This window comes from Nilaparvata lugens, chromosome 2 (assembly GCF_014356525.2).
Source record: "Nilaparvata lugens isolate BPH chromosome 2, ASM1435652v1, whole genome shotgun sequence".
Taxonomy (NCBI): Eukaryota; Metazoa; Arthropoda; class Insecta; order Hemiptera; family Delphacidae; genus Nilaparvata; species Nilaparvata lugens.
The window spans coordinates 17,963,155-17,979,981 of record NC_052505.1 but is presented as its reverse complement, the minus strand read 5'-3'; the positions used below and the strand labels follow the sequence as shown (position 1 = coordinate 17,979,981).

Sequence of the window (16,827 nt, the reverse complement as noted above, 5' to 3'; positions counted from 1 at the left end):
GTCATTATAACAGAAGTCGTAAGATTCCTCTACTACGAGTTCCGTTTTGATGAGAGATTTTCGTAGAACGTATAAGCATTTTATTCAATGAAATCTCATGAAGAATAAGTAGATTCCCTTTGTTAAATTCAAATATTGATTTAATAACATTGTTTTGTTAATCGATCGATCCAAGAAGACAAAATGCTCTATTATAATAGTTGTTTTGGTTGTAACTTACAGCAAAAATTATTATTTGGTTATACCATAGAGAAACGATAGAATAGATATCCCATGGTATAGGGTGTTCATGTCGCAACTTTTACTGTTATCTCAAACCGATAGTCCACGTAGTTCTTTCCCATAAAGCTGTGTGACGCTGGTAGTCTCTCAAATTGTGCCGTTCATACACTCTTATCCGACCAAAACGGTAAAAATCTACAATAATCGACAGTAATCGGCTTGAGATAACAGTAAAAGTTACGACATAAACGCCCTATATCATGGGATATCTACTTACGCTATTGTTTGTCTATGATTATACTCAACTCATTTGTATGGTTATACCGTGTACAAATAGAATTTACAGATGGAATTATATAGAGAATGCATTTATTCAAATGATAATTAATATATAATTATTATTCAACGAAAATCCTAAATTTTTGGATAGTAGTTCTCATCGAATTTCCATCTAGCTGTTAACCCTATTGTCAATGTCTGCAATGTCTACAATGTAGCAGAGGTCTTCGGGGGGATTTACAGCATTTATTTAGGATTTTCGTTGAATAATAATTATACATTTAGAATGATTCATTATTTATTATTTGGTTATAACAGAAGTTGTAAGAAAAGATGGATTGGAGGAGATAAGGAGGAAGAGAATGAGTTAGAGAGAAAAGGAGATGAAAGACAGAAGAAGCGAGAGAGGAGAGAGAAGCAGCGATTCATTAATAAAGCAGCAACTACTAGAGTAGAACATTTAGACAAACGACCAGTAATCTGTCTGCCCACTTGTATAAATTCTCTGTTTAGTTGTAGGGCTGAAGGAGGCACTATGGGGGGTATAGATAGGGCACATTTGGAGGACAAGGGGTGCAGAAGGTGGTACATTTAGGGCAAAAGGGGCACATAAATACGTGTAGAAAGTTGGCGAGAGTTGAATTTCAAGCACCGCCCAGAACAAATTATTATCGGCGCGGGAGCTTTTAGTGCGCGCGAGGCTCATCTCGTGAGGGCTACTTCACTAGATTCACGTCGAACTGGCAGCATTGGTTGAAAGGGAAACATTGATCTAGTTGATAAGGAATACTGACAGTATGAAGTTTGCATCCCACTATAGTGAAATAAGTTTATGGGGTAACGATAAACGACTGTTGAGGAATTTGAGTACTTAGTCAGGAAAGAAGGGGGAGTGAGGGAAAGAATGAGTGAGAGAGAAAGGGTGAGGATAAGTTATACTCTGTACAAAATAACTTCTGACTTGGGAGGGATATGCGCAGTAGAGGGATAGCGCAGTAGAGGGATATGCGCAGTAGAGGGATATGCGCAATAGAGGGAAATGCTCAGTAGAGGGATATGCGCAGTAGAGGGATATGCGCAGTAGAGAAGGCATACAACGGCGGTGATGTTATTATGTTACCGTTCTGAACCGGTCAGCATTCTCTAATTTCTAAAGTCTGTGAGATATATTACTTTTAACATGAAGATGAGAAACCCATTTCTCCTTCCACAGTTTGTAGAATAGACAGAGACGGTCATCCTGCACACATTCAGATGTGCCTTGTCATTTCGCTTTACGTTCTTGTAATGAACACATTTCTGTAATCACACAAACCAAAAATTTTCGGAACGGGTCATTTCAGAAACAACATAAGTCATTTTTTGGTCAAAATTGGTTTAATGCAGAATCTTATTCTTTGAAGGTAAATACAAAGTTCTCCTGAAAAGCCACATAAGTCAGGCTTCTCTATATAGGTTAGATTACAAGCCTGACTTATGTGGCTTCTCAGGAGAACTCTGTATTCACCTTCAAAGAATAAGATTCTTCATAAACAAATTTTGACCAAAAAATGACTTATGTTGTTTCTGAAATGACCCGTTCCAATATACCTGCTGGCCAGTAAACAATTTTGGAACATTGCCAGGCAATAGCTGGAAGGGAGTGTTGGTGCGATGCGTTGCAAAGCTCTCTCATACAGACACAAAAGAAGGAGAATGCTGCTAGGTAGTGGGAGTGATTAGTGAAGGATAAAGCATCGGACCTCTCCGTCTTCGAGAAAGAGCCGTGTTAAAAGTAATATCTCACAGACTTTAGCGAATATTCAAGCGCTATCGTTAAACTTAGGGAGTTTCCTCTTTGAAAGCCTTCAGTCGACTGACTCTAATCGACAAATTGGCAACTGCGCTTCTACCTATGACTATCCATCACAGTAATTTGCAGATCTCCCTCCATTTCCCTGCGCCGCATATTTCTCCAAGTCAAAAGTTATTTTGTACGGGGTATAGTGGAGAAGAATGAGAGGGTGAGGTAAAGAATAAGGGAGAGAAAGACGATGAGGAAGAGGAACAAGAGTGAGACAAAGAGTGTAAAAATAAGGAGATTATAGGTGGAACAATGAGGATATGAAACGTAAGAAGATGATGAGTGATTAAAAAACATTCTATTATAGTAAAGAAATGACATGAGTGGATTGAATGTGAAAAATTCATGGATGAGAGAACGAAGATAAAGAAGAACACGAGTGAGTCAATATGGTGGATATAAGTGGGAAAATGAGAAAATTATTGGTGGAAATTTCGCAGATCTGAGACATTCTCATCCAATTATTCACTTCACAGTTTTGTACTGTATACAACTATAAACTATTGAATTGCAGAGAATCTATATATATAAAAGCGAAATGGCACTCACTCACTGACTGACTGACTCAATCACTCACTCACTCGCAGAACTAAAAATCTACCGGACCAAAAACGTTCAAATTTGGTATGTATGTTCAGTTGGCCCTTTAGAGGCGCACTAAGAAATCTTTTGGCAATATTTTAACTCTAAGGGTTGTTTTTAAGGGTTTAAAGTTCGTCTTTTAGCATGTATGCTCTTCTTATTCTCTTAATTTATAATTGAAAAATGTCCATACCATATGTTAATATAGAACTATAATCTAGAGAGAGTACTTCTTCGAAACAGTTGTTAAGTGGTAACTAAATTAATAATTTTGTCACTTTGGCATTAAGTTGAGTTGACTTTGTTAGGTTGGCACAAAGTTGAAGATTGAAATGCATTTATCGCGGAAAAATTGATTGGGCACTGCTACTCTAATCAGAGCTATTCCTGGGAATATTATATTACTAGCCGTCAGGCTCGCTTCGCTCGCCATATCCGTTTAGCCAGACGTTTAGTGTGGACCCCCCACTGGATCGTCCTAACATATGATAAAAATGCTCAAATGAAAAATGCAGGCGAGCGAAGCGAGCCCGCTGATCTCATTCTTGGACGATCCAGTCAGGGGTCCAGGGGGCGGAGCCCCCTGGCTAGACGGATATGGCGAGCGAAGCGAGCCTGACGGCTAGTATAGAATATAATAAGAGAGAGTAAGGTTGTGTATGTTCGAATCAAAACATGTGAATTTGTGGATTGCATACCGGTTAAACGGGAATGATTTAGATCTTCAAATTTTGCAAATAGATTCTAAACATATCAATCTCGTGCATTTCGAAGCCCAAATTTCGATTTTCCGTCTAGATTTTTCAGAATTAATGTTCAAATTTCATTCATGCAACATGAAGTTTTATACGGCATACATTGTCTTAAAATGTGTTTATATAAAGGAAGCTCATAGAGAAATTGATACGCTGGTAGCAATATGTGTTTCGATACAGGTGGATCATGTCTCGATACTACATGAGTTTTGATACAAATGCTGACAGCCTATGAATCAATGATAATGATAAGACTTTACAGACTTGACATTTATACAGATTACAGGCCAGTGCAACATAATAATCTATCTATATAATAAGAGAGAGTAGGGTTGTGTTTGTTCGCATCAAAACGTTTCTGCATGTGGATTGCATACCGGAAAAACGGGAATGATTAAGATCTCCAAATTTTGGACACATATTCTAAAAATATCAATCTCGTGCACCTCGAAGCCCAAATTTGAATTTTCCTTCTAGATTTTTCAAAATTAATGTTCAAATTTCATTCATGGGACATGAATACATACCATATATGTTAATATAGAACTATAATCTAGAGAGATTACCTTTTCGAAACATATATGTTAATATAGAACTATAATCTAGAGAGATTACCTTTTCGAAACAGATGGTTAAAATTGGTAACTAAATTAAAAACCAGTCCAATTTTGTCAGGTTGCCATTGAGCTGAGGAAGGTTTTTAAACAAGATTTGAGCTCTGTCACTTTATTAAGTTAGTACCAAGTTGAAGAACTATACTTTAATAAAGGAAAGAACTGGCTTATACAAGTACGGGATAGGACAATTATATTTGACGCATCCTCACGTCTATACTTCTGAACTGAAATTAAATTTATATTTCACATATAGATTCTTAATTTACCGAGGATGGTTCTAGGCCTACTACAAACTCTTCAGGATCCCACTCGGTCAAGATTCCACTCTGTCAAGTTTTGAAATAGACCCTTGCGGAGCACGGGTTATCTGCTAGTATAGAATATAATACTCTATTGTAACTCTATACTCTGAATAAAATTTCATACTCCCTGTTGAATTGTATGCAGAAGTTAGAAGTTCAATTGATTTGGAAGTGGAATTGAATGCAGTTTCTTGAAATAAATCCATCAACATATTCAATACAATGAGATCTTTCAATAAAATTTCGCCAACTCAATTACTAATTGCCCATTTCCACAAAAACCTTACAGTTTATTTTCACTGTTCTGAAAAATATACAAAGACAATAATTATTTCCAGGTTCCTTTTGGAAGAAAAGTTTATTAAAAGTTTGAGAGAACTGCTGGGACATCGTAATGTCCATTGAACATGAGAATCTGTGATAATACCTCAATAAGAATTGATCATCTTGGTTTCGTTCTCCCATGGAATCAGAAAATAATTGCCTCAGTAAATACAAGGAAGATCCAAAGCTTTTTCGAATTTGAGCATTAAAGTCGATTCTCAGTGAGCTGAGTACTATGTAATTACAAACCATTCTCAATTTTTCATTTCTTTCTCCTTCTTCTCTTCTTCCTCCTCCTCCTCCTCCTTCTCCTCCTCATCCTCCTCCTCTTCCTCTCACTCCTTCTCCTTCTCCTCCTCATCTTTCATAATTCTTCTTCCTAATTTTCTCTTGTCTACGAACCTCCATCAACGGGGAATGACTCATCTTCCAAATTCACCAGCTCTTCTTGTCGTGTTTCTATCCACACGTATTCGCCAATAATTATCATTATTTTCGCGACTAGTACTGATGGCAAATTCTGGATTCTGATCGTGAGCAAGAAATTTGGAAGACTGTGATAAATTTGTGAAATTCGTTCCGTCAATTTATTATCCGTCCGAACTCACCAACTCAAAACAATTATATTCATGAATTAGTGAGTCCGAACTCACCTTTGTCTTGGATTGAATTTTCGATGAAATTTCTTACATTCAATCCGTTTCCAAAAAAACAAGCTTTAGTTGTCTGAGGATTGCAATCTATTTTTGTCTCTCTTTCCATCGTTCCTCTTGTCAGATTTCAGAATTTTCTTTGTGGCTGACTGTATCTTCAGACTACTATCTTCTATATAATATGATAAATTTTGAACAAATAGTTTGAAAATCGTTCACAATCTATAAATATAAAAGCGAAATGGCACTCACTCACTGACTGACTCACTCATTCACTCACTCACTCGCAGAACTGAAAATCTACCGGACCAAAAACGTTCAAATTTGGTAGGTATGTTCAGTTGGCCCTTTAGAGGCGCACTAAGAACGGATTTGGAAAAATTTCCAAAGATACGCCAAAAAATCTGCGTTTTTCCACGTTTTCTCAAATTTTTGAGATCAAATTGACATAAGACGTTCAAATTCGGTACAGAGAAGTACTTTGACTTTCTGATGGAATGAAGCATGCTCATTGAAGGCGAGCGAAGCGTTCCCGCTGATCTCATTTTTGGACAATCCAGTCGGGGGTCCAGTACAATCCAGTCGAGGGTCCAGTGGGCGGAGCCCCCTGGCTAGACGGATATGACGAGCGAAGCGAGCCTGATGGCTAATTCATGAATATAATTGTTTTGTTGTGATTGAATACCATTTTATACATATATTCAGCTGGTATTGAAAAAAAACAAGTCAATGTGTCATCTTTTATTTTTATTATTATAATTTTTTTTTTCAAATTGGTAATGTATTGTTATCAAAAGGAATATCTTTTTTGTAGATACTTCCATATGCGGTCAAGCTTCAAAGCTTTGTATATGTGTAATTTAATCAGAAGGATTCATTATTAATAATATTTTTAATTGTTATTATTTGTGTATTGTATTATTACAAAATTATATTGTGAATTTTTCCAATGAATAAAATAATTAATTCATTTCATTTCATTTCACTAATATCTTATACTTTATCGTGGTAATCTGAAATCGATATGAATATGGAGGCCTACACTGAATTAGAAAAAATGTCAACAAATTTTTTTATCCGTTGTTGGATATCCATCTTGTTTTAACTATTTTTATTACTATCGTATTTCATAAAACTAATTTGATCAGAAGGATTCATTATCATTGTATCATTTGTGTATTGTAATATTACAAAATAGTGTTGTGAATTTTTCTAATGAATAAAATAATTAATTCATTTCATTTCACTACTATCTTATACTTTATCGTGGTAATCTGGAATCGATATGAATATGGAGGCCTACACTGAATTAGAAAAAATGTCAACAGTTTTTTTATCCGTTGTTGGATATCCATCTTGTTTTCACTATTTTCATTACTATCGTATTTCATAAAACTTCGAAGTGAAAAAACACTCACATTCCTTGATGTGGCGACGTCCGTTTCGTGCTGGTATTGTACATTTTCAAGTCTGACAGAAACTCTGATAGAAATTTTTTATTAAAGTTGAAAGTAACTAGTTTGGTTTGTTATACCTTCATCAATAATCTAGTAAACAACAAACTGACTTATCAAAGTAGTGCAAACCTCATTCTCCTACTATCTTTTTCTTACGACTTTCCACTTCTTTCAACTACTATATTCTTAAAAAAATTTCCTTTTTCATCACCTAATTTACAAAGCAACTGCAGTTCTTCATGTCTGTTAACTATTATCTATTAATTTTATTATTCAGTGTATTTTCTCAAAAAGGTTCTCGTCTTATAGAGTGAAAACATGCAAGAAGTAGTGCAAACTAATGGTGTAAACAGAAAGTTCTCTCCAAGAAAAGTTCGCTAACTGCAGTTGTTGGTTTTCAAAGAAACTTTCGATCATAGCCCAAGTTTTCATCTCAGTCTATTTTCTGGTGCTACGGTACTGCATTGGAACTTTATTCGACCCTTTTTTCTCCCCAATAAAACTGCAACATAATTGGTTATTGCACTGTATTAACCTAATATTCCATCCACTTTTCCCGAAGGAAGAACATTCTACTCAATCCTTCACGCTTATTTTCTATCCTCTGTTAATAATTGCCTATAAAGTGTGTTTCAATTAGTTTTACCGGCATAATCCGGAACTTAACTAACTCAAATGGTTTAACCGACTTAAATAAATCAATTGACTCAAACAAATTAACTGATACGGTAATTCATTAAACTCTTATTTATAAAACTATCACTGACATTAATCTATCAATTACCCGGATCAGGAAGCTTCTCTACAAATTCTATCAACTCCGTAAAATCCTCAACTATGAGACATTAAAAACTGTTTATTTTTCTTTAGTGCAATCAATTTTAAGATACGTCATAATTATCTGGGGAGCTACGAATTTTATACATGTTGAACTTCTCATAAACTTCAAAAACGAATACTAAAAATAATAGGCTTCAAGGAGAATCAATTCCCCACGAACATTCTTTTCAAGGACAGTAAAGTACTTGAGGAGTACGAATGAGGAGAAACAACGAACACATAAGACTGGCAGATCATAACCATCAAACAAGGCAGAGAAACACGAATTTAATAGTACGAAGGATGAACACTACATTTGGGCAAAGAAACTACATATATTTGGGACCAAAAATTTACAATTCAATACCAAGTTACATCAGTGAAGAATTCGATAGACAAAGGTTCAAGAAAAGTTTATTTTCCTGGTTAGTTGATATTGGAGTAGAAAATTGTGAAAATTTAGTTAGACTGTAAATATTGAAACTATTTATTCTTCATTCTTTTCCTTTACTAGTTTTTCATTTTTCTAAAAATTAACTTTCTCATTATTATCCTTAATAGAACATTAATATTTATCTACTAATTTCATAATTTTGTCTGTATTATAAATTTCTACTAATTTCATTATAAAAAACTTTAATGCCATATCAGTGAATGAAGTTTGTGAATAGTAATTATTATAACACGTAACAAGCAACTGATAAGTTATACCCCAACGCATATAATTTATAGTGGGGTGTATATTTATTCATTGAATAATATTTGCCTATTAAGAAATTATTCAATGCATGAAACCTCATTGTTTTAATTGTATTAATTGTTATAGTATTCTAATTTGTAATGTAATTGTTTTTGATGAATAAATTTGATTTGATTTATTTGTTTAATTCTAATCGAAGACTCAAGGAGGTTCATGAAGGCTTTATGAAATTGAATAATATATCGTAGCTCAATCAACTTAAAATTCATTATACGCTTATGATTCATGAATGTATCGTAACTTACTCAACTAATAATTCATTATACTCTCATAATTCATGAATGCTCCATGTCATTTGGACTCGAAACACCAGAAATCAAAATATGCATCACATAAACCAAACTGTGGAGATATTTACTTTGAACGGATTGAATATTGGAAACGACGCTAGATATTCGGAAGAATAATGGTCAAGGGTAGGCCTACTTGGAAACCCTCTATGGATTTCTTCGTAGGGGTAATCTGGGATTGGACAAAATAAACCCTGGATTCAGATAAAGTCTGGAGATAAAGTGGTAAGGATCCGGAGGGTCCAGGGAGAAAAAGAAAGATGAATAGCTTCTGATATATATGGTGATATTATATGATGTTTGCAAACCCCTCTGTATATGTTATCCTTCTGTATATTCTTATGTATCTTTCTGGATTCTGTATGAATGTATGTTTTCTTCCTCAATCATTTTCAATAAATTTAATTTGATATTTTGTCTTTTCCAGGGTGAAGATAACGTGGAATACTTCCTTGGATTGACGCCCACCGGAGTTATAGTTTTGAGAAATAAGAATAAAGTGGCTAACTATTTTTGGTAAGACTCATTATTTTAATTCTTCTTTTAATTCTTTCTCTCCTCCATTGTGTTTTTGTTGGAAGATAAAATGAAAAGCTTCAATTAAACTTCATTAGACAGCATAGGTTGAAACTGTATGACAAAATGCCTTCTTACATTGGTGCTAAATTATACAACAAATTGCCTGCAGTTGAAATCCAAGTCAATAAGCATTTTCAAAAGTAGTGTATACAGCTTTCTTGCTGCAAAGGCTTACTATAGAGTTATCGACTTCTGTGATAGCTAGTAGATATTGGCACTTACAAGTTGTATAAAAGCACTTACAAATTATTGTATAAATACAAGTATAAGCGCATTTCATTAATTATATCGGTATAATTTTCTCCAATTTTCATATTTCATTGTTGTATGGTTTCTTTCTGTAGCTTATTTCAAATTAATCTCTACGGCGATGTTCAACTGTTTATTGTATTACATGTATGATAATTATACTGTGTTGAATAAATTGATTTAAAAAATAAAAAAAATTATACGGTATTTTGCTGATATTTATCATGCAATGTAGAATCATTACTTATTTCGAATTGAATATTAAGTTTAGTAGGAGAGGTATTGGAGCCTCTCGAATCTCATTTATCTATATATATAAAAGCGAAATGGCACTCACTCACTCACTCACTCACTCACTCGCATAACTAAAAATCTACCAGACCAAAAACGTTCAAATTTGGTAGGTATGTTCAGTTGGCCCTTTAGAGGCGCACTAAGAAATTTTTTGGCAATATTTTAACTCTAAGGGTTGTTTTTAAGGGTTTAAAGTTCGTATTTTAGCATGTATATTCTTTTTCTCCCAATCTCTTAATTATAATTGAAATTTTCATATCATATGTTACTATAGAACTATAATCTGGATAGAGTACCTCTTCGAAACAGTTGTTAACTGGCAACTAAATTAATAATTTTGTCAGCTTGGCATTAAGTTGAGTTGACTTGTTAGGTTGGCACCAAGTTGAAGATTTGAATGCATTTATCGCGGAAAAATTGATTGGGCACTGCTACTTCAATCCTGGGAATATTATATTACTAGCCGTCAGGCTCGCTTCGCTCGCCATATCCGTTTAGCCAGACGTTTAGTCTGGACCCCCGACTGGATTGTCCTAACATATGATAAAAATGCTCAAATGGAAAATGCAGGCGAGCGAAGCGAGCCTGCTGATCTCATTCTTGGACGATCCAGTCAGGGGTCCAGGGGGCGGAGCCTCCTGGCTAGACGGATATGGCGAGCGAAGCGAGCCTGACGGCTAGTACTTTTATAAAAATAAGGCTATCGATCTATTATATTTCAAGCACTTCAATAAATATCAGCAATTTATAATACATTTATGAAAGTACCCAACATATTATTATCGATTCAGACCAGTCTAGATTTAAGCCATAGATTCAATTGCAAGAGGAGAAATCAATCTTGATGTCCCAATTGAAATTTTTTCTAGATAAAGTTAGCACTGATTCAATAATTGATATTTTTTAAATCAAATGAATTTATTCCCCAGAATGTTACATACAGAAACGAGTTACAGTACAATGATATAAAGGAAACCCCTTACAAGACGACAGGTCTGTGTGTAGGAGGGATTACAAGATCTTCGGTTACTCACCCATTAAGCTCTTGGTCTGTTTTTAAAGGTTTTAGAAATTCAGTTAATAATTAAATCCACTACTAATAAATACTTGGTGATGATTGAAAAATATGGTGAATGTACAGAGAATCTAAATTCTTTGAGATTCAGTTCTTCTGTACATGAATTGAAAGAATGAATTATGAATACAATATTGACTGTATTGCTCAAAATATATACAGTATTATTTTATTTTCAATGTCTTTGTTTTTTCAATCCTGAATTCATTAATAAGATTATATTTTTACTCCTTTCCAGGCCTAGAATAACAAAGATTTATTTTAAGGGTAGATACTTCATGCTACGCGTCTGTGATAAAAATGTAAGTAAAATTTGTTATGTAAGTAGAATTTAATTCAGAGGAGCTATATGTAATAACAAGTAGGTTCAATTATTTGTGTGCAATCTGAAGTGAATTTTTGTTTTTGATCAAATTTGTGTGAGGAATACTTGATTCCTTATCAACTAGTCCTATCCAATTGATCTTTTACTATTTATATCAAGCAGTCCTTGAAACCGGACCCAGTATTTTAATAGTAATTAATATGGGTCCATATTAATGGTTCGCATAGTAAATGATAAGGCCAAGGGCCATATGCAACATCTATGTTCAACCATAGAGAAACAATAGCGTAAACCTATCCGTGTTTCGGATGGACACGTTTAAACCGTCGGTCCCGGCTGCCTAAGAAGCAGTCAGAGGCCCTGCAATTGATCAGTTGCGACCTGAAAACTCTGACACCAGACCTGAGCCAGCCAGGTCACTTGATATTATTATTATTTATATGGTTGAACGCTCAACCACGAATACTTGCTGTTGATATGGTCGCATTCATTCTATCAAATAATGTGTATTACATTCTTGGCCTCAACTATCAGATAATTTATCTCCATTCAAACTGAGATGTTGCATAATTATATGCGGGTCTGAATACATGTATTCTAGGTACCTTGGCAAAACCTGTGTGTTTTCATTTCAGTAAATTAGTAATTACTGAATAATAGTAATATTATAATATTTTAATAGTAATTAGTAATATGGTATTTCATTAAATGGAAACTCAGAGTGAATGGATTATTATTTTTAGTAAATAATACTAATTATTCATGTAGAATTGATAAAATCTATGTTTATATCCCAGTAAATTAGTTAGTTATTGATGACACGTATATTATCAAATTACAGAAGGAAATTAGTGAGATATTGCAATCATTCAAATGCTAAATAATTAACAATTATTATTTAACGAAAATCCAAATTGAATGCTATATATTAAATCATTCAGAGTGATTTACAGCATTTAGTTAAGATTTTGGTTTGATAATAATTATCAAATTACTTTTAAGATTGAATCAATTTTGAATTGTTTGAAATAAATAAATTAGAAAATAATATATTATTGTCGTTATTCTATTCCAGAATGAGGAAAACACATACGGCTTTGAGACACCTTCAAAGCCAGCCTGCAAGCATTTATACAAATGTTGTGTTGAGCACCACGCGTTCTTCAGACTTGTGCAGGTCTCTCCCAATCCACCCGACGTTATAGGCACCCGTTTCAGGTTTGTATTCATCACAAAGTAGAAGTGATTACTTCTTACTTAAGAAATTACTCTTACTTCTTCTTTGTGATTCAATTCAATCTGGCAGAATTGGATTAAACGGAAACATTTATGTTATTTATAAAAGAAGCTGACAGTTTCATGGTTATGAGTCTCACTGTAGATATAATTCCTAATTTTGGAAATATTTTAATTTTATGATAAAATAGTTATATTTTTCTATTGAGTGGTGAAGATGATTTTCAAGCAATAACTCTACTTATAGTGTGGAAATAGTGTTTTCTTTTAAGGGTGATTATATGAAATTTTATTACTTGAAATTATATGACTACTTCATTGGGTTGTACTATTATGAGATTACATATAAATATTTTAGCTGTTTTTGTTTTTGTGAGAGTAATGAAGTGCCATATGCTATCAAGATACGGCAAGTGTTTGTCAAGAGCATAATTTTCCATATCAATAAGAATAGAGGAAGAAGATATTCAATGCTTTTAAGCTTTTTTTGAATTTTTTTGGCAAATAAATTCATTAATTCAAGATAATCCACGTATAATACAGACATTGATAAGTGGTATAGACCCATACCGTATTCTATAAAGAGTGAAATCGTGCTCTCCCATAACAACATTTTTTCAAGTATTTCATTCCTTTAGGATGTTAATGTTTGAATCATAATAGGATGATAATATTCTGAATAATATGATGTATCTTTATTTAGGTGTAACTCCGTATTTGAATTTTTAGTGAAATTGTACGATTTTAATTTACAGTAGTGGTCGAGCGGAGAAGATATCTCAACGTGAGGCACAAATGCGACTGCGCAGTCCGCCCCAATTCACCAGAACGCCAAGTAGACGATATCAGAGGCGAATTGTTGAAGGTGCACAAGACAGTAAGTTTAATTAGATTAATACAGTTTTACATATTTGTAATATTCACCTCAATATTCATTCATCCATGATTCGATTTCCTATGATCTTCTAATTCTCATGTAACAAAGTTTTTACCATGTTTATACCTACTTTATACAATTCAGTTATTCAACGAAGTAATTTTATCAAATCTCACGCATAAATTTTATTTATTTAATTATACTCACGAATAATCATGAATATAATTATCGCGTTGAAATATTCCATTTGAATATTATTTGTGATATATTATCTGAATTCCATATAGAAGAATAGTTTTTTTAAATTGTAATTTGACAGTTCAATTCTAGCTTAAATTAATACGTTAAAGTTTGACATTAAAGTAGTATATCACTCCTTTACAGTCTAAGTGAGCAATGCCCATGCAGAATAGTGATGTATTTAATTGAACAAAACTTCTTCCAGTGCTTTCAGACATGTTAATGACTTCCTTAACTGAAAATATTGACATCATAATGGACTGAAAAAGTTTGAAAGCTATCAAACGATAAAAACGTACGGTATTTAATATTCAAATTCAGATTCAAATTCAAATTCAAATTCTTTATTGCATGATCAAGAAACATTACAATAATACAAAATCATTCACATGAGGAGAGAGTAGAAATTTCTTATTATCTAGACGACAATAAAGGTATTAAATTAATAAGTCATTACAAAGGAATATTTGCCATTCTACAAGATACAACAATGCAAATGAAAAAAATTAATATTTCATGCGACTCATCCAAGAAGGCCAAAGCCTGTGTTTGGATGGGAGTCTGTACTATATAAATAAATGAAATTAATGAAATATGAAAAGAAAGAGTTTGATCAAGAGATAATAGATTTTTGTAGACAGTATGTACTGTAAATCCAGGACATTGACGTCTGTTACAAATAAATATATAATAATCAAGAAGTATCGAAATTCTTGGAGTAATAATGGATAGAGCTGTATTAGATGATACCAGAATATAGAGCTTTACTAGAATAGGATTGGAAAATATGAATCTCTGCTGAGCTAGGGATTGATTTTAACTTTCAAAATTCCGTTAAGAATATGAGACTAATTATTAAGTTTAAGTGTTACATTTTAAACTCAGATAAATGAGCTACATCAAGAAAATTATACTAATCATCAGCAGGTAAACAATATTACATTTAGTACTACAAATTGTTGGTGCAATACTTCTAACTTAATCTATATGTACTAATAATAATTAGGTGCATGTTTGTAATGATATGATAGATGTGACCTATATCAAAATAATAGAGAAGATGCTGGCTTTTTAATTTATGCAGGCTTAAAAGAAAAATTTTTCAAGTAATGCTTATAAATATTATTACTAAAATACTATACATTAAAAATATGTAAAGACAACAGGATCGAGATTAAATCATTAATCACTGATAAATAGAGGTGATTATGGAATCAATATGTTCCCTACCGATCTCTCTTAACCACCTTTTAACGTTCCTCTTGTAAATAAGAAGAGTGCAGTCGTCATAATTACGGAGTATATGTTGATAGCATTCATAAAATCATTTCAATTATATTCATTTATTGAGTTTTGTGTAGTTGAGAAGTTGATATTGTGGTAACCATTCATATTAAATAAAAAGACTGAGAAATTGTCAGAATTCACAGATTCATTGATAGTTATAGAAAGACCGCTTTCTAAGTATCAATAAATCTGTGAATTCTGACAATTTCTTAGTCTTTTTATTTAATTAATTTATCGACGTAAATCCATTATGGATTGATGAATTTCATTGATTCCTTTCATCTCTTAACAATATTATTATGGTCATCTTATGAGGATAAATGCTTTAAGCCTTCTTTCATCTTTTCTAAATTGAAATTGAAATTTTTCTATATTTTAAAGACATTTCTACAATCACAGAATAATAACAGTAATAAAGTTAACAAAAGTACAAAATTTTCGAAGAAGCCTAAACAGTACAATATAATTAACAAGATTAATTGGTTACTTCTATAATTTTCATTACTGAAATACAGTGATAGGCCTACAGTATTGGTTTTATGTTTGTTCAATCCAATGAATAGGATTGTTCACTTGTACAATACAACAATATAAATTTGTGAATTGTTGAATTTTTCAAAAATGTTTCTGAATTATTAAAGAGTTGATATCGATATACCATGATTCATATTGAACGTTTGATTGGGAGGATAGTGGATATTGAGTTTTTTATGTTTGTTGAATATATTTCCTGTTTTTTTCAGTTCCCAAAGTAGACGAAATGCCAAAGTCTAACAAAGAGAACATTCCTGTTCATGAAATGAAGCACATCTCAGTGCCTCAACCAGTGCAATCGTGAGTATTAAATCTATCATTTCATATTATTTTTTGAAGAAAGGAATTGATTAGTGGAGATACATTTACATGATTTTTCTTTCTTGTTGGTTATCCATCTTGTTTTCACTAATATTATAACTATTGTATTTTAATATAACTTTAATGTGAAAAAACACTCACATTCTTTGGTGTGGCGACGACCGTTTCGTGCTGGTGTTGCACATTCTCAAGCCCGACAGAAACAACATTTATCTTCGACAGAAACATATGGCTGTAATTTTACTTGGGATATCAAACTCAAGTGGGCTACTGTTCAGAAATTCATGGATTATAGAACCATATTAGTAGAAACGAAAATATAACAATCTTTATCATGTAAGGTTTTATTTATTCAAGGTGTTTTCTCAACTTAGGAGGCTACTGGTTAGAAATTCATTGAATATGAAGCCATGTCAGAAGGAACGACAACATATCCATCTATTTATTATGTATGTCCTAACGTTTCATTTATTCAATAGGTGTTTTCTCAACTTTAGAGACTTTCTATTATCTAATTTGTACGTATTCCATGATAGTCCATTGTACCATTGCATTTATTATGATTGTATAAACAATATATTACATTGATGTTTATTATTTGTATTCTTTGAATCTATTACCTGCTAATAGATTCCAATATATATTCACTCTCTTGGTAATACTCCAATTTATGTAAAAATGTAAAAGTACACTTTTTCAACTTTATTTCATTTCCCACAATTGTGAGAATTTCATGAGAATATTTCATTTCTCACAATTGGAACTTAATTTATTTTATAATTTTATAATAATGGCCTCCACATCACCCCTTACAGCCAACCCGTTCCACCACATGGCTCCAAGTCACTGAATGAGTATTATTGAAAATGTAATTATAAGTTCCAACTTATAATGACATTTTCAAGTC

At 32.8% G+C, this 16,827-nt stretch overlaps 1 protein-coding gene across 2 annotated transcripts in view; it reads left to right on the top strand.

The window, feature by feature from the left end:
* The window catches only part of LOC111047556 (band 4.1-like protein 4A), a 611,588-nt gene that overhangs the window by 562,881 nt on the left and 31,880 nt on the right, over nucleotides 1–16,827 (top strand). For both annotated transcript variants that reach the window (XR_005570427.1, XM_039420715.1), the window contains exons 9-13: nucleotides 9,331–9,419; nucleotides 11,339–11,402; nucleotides 12,501–12,643; nucleotides 13,417–13,538; nucleotides 15,809–15,899. Coding sequence is in view for 1 of the 2 variants with exons in the window: in XM_039420715.1 (XP_039276649.1) it covers nucleotides 9,331–9,419; nucleotides 11,339–11,402; nucleotides 12,501–12,643; nucleotides 13,417–13,538; nucleotides 15,809–15,899 (509 nt within the window). In the remaining variant the exon portion in view is untranslated. The remainder of the gene's footprint in view (nucleotides 1–9,330; nucleotides 9,420–11,338; nucleotides 11,403–12,500; nucleotides 12,644–13,416; nucleotides 13,539–15,808; nucleotides 15,900–16,827) is intronic.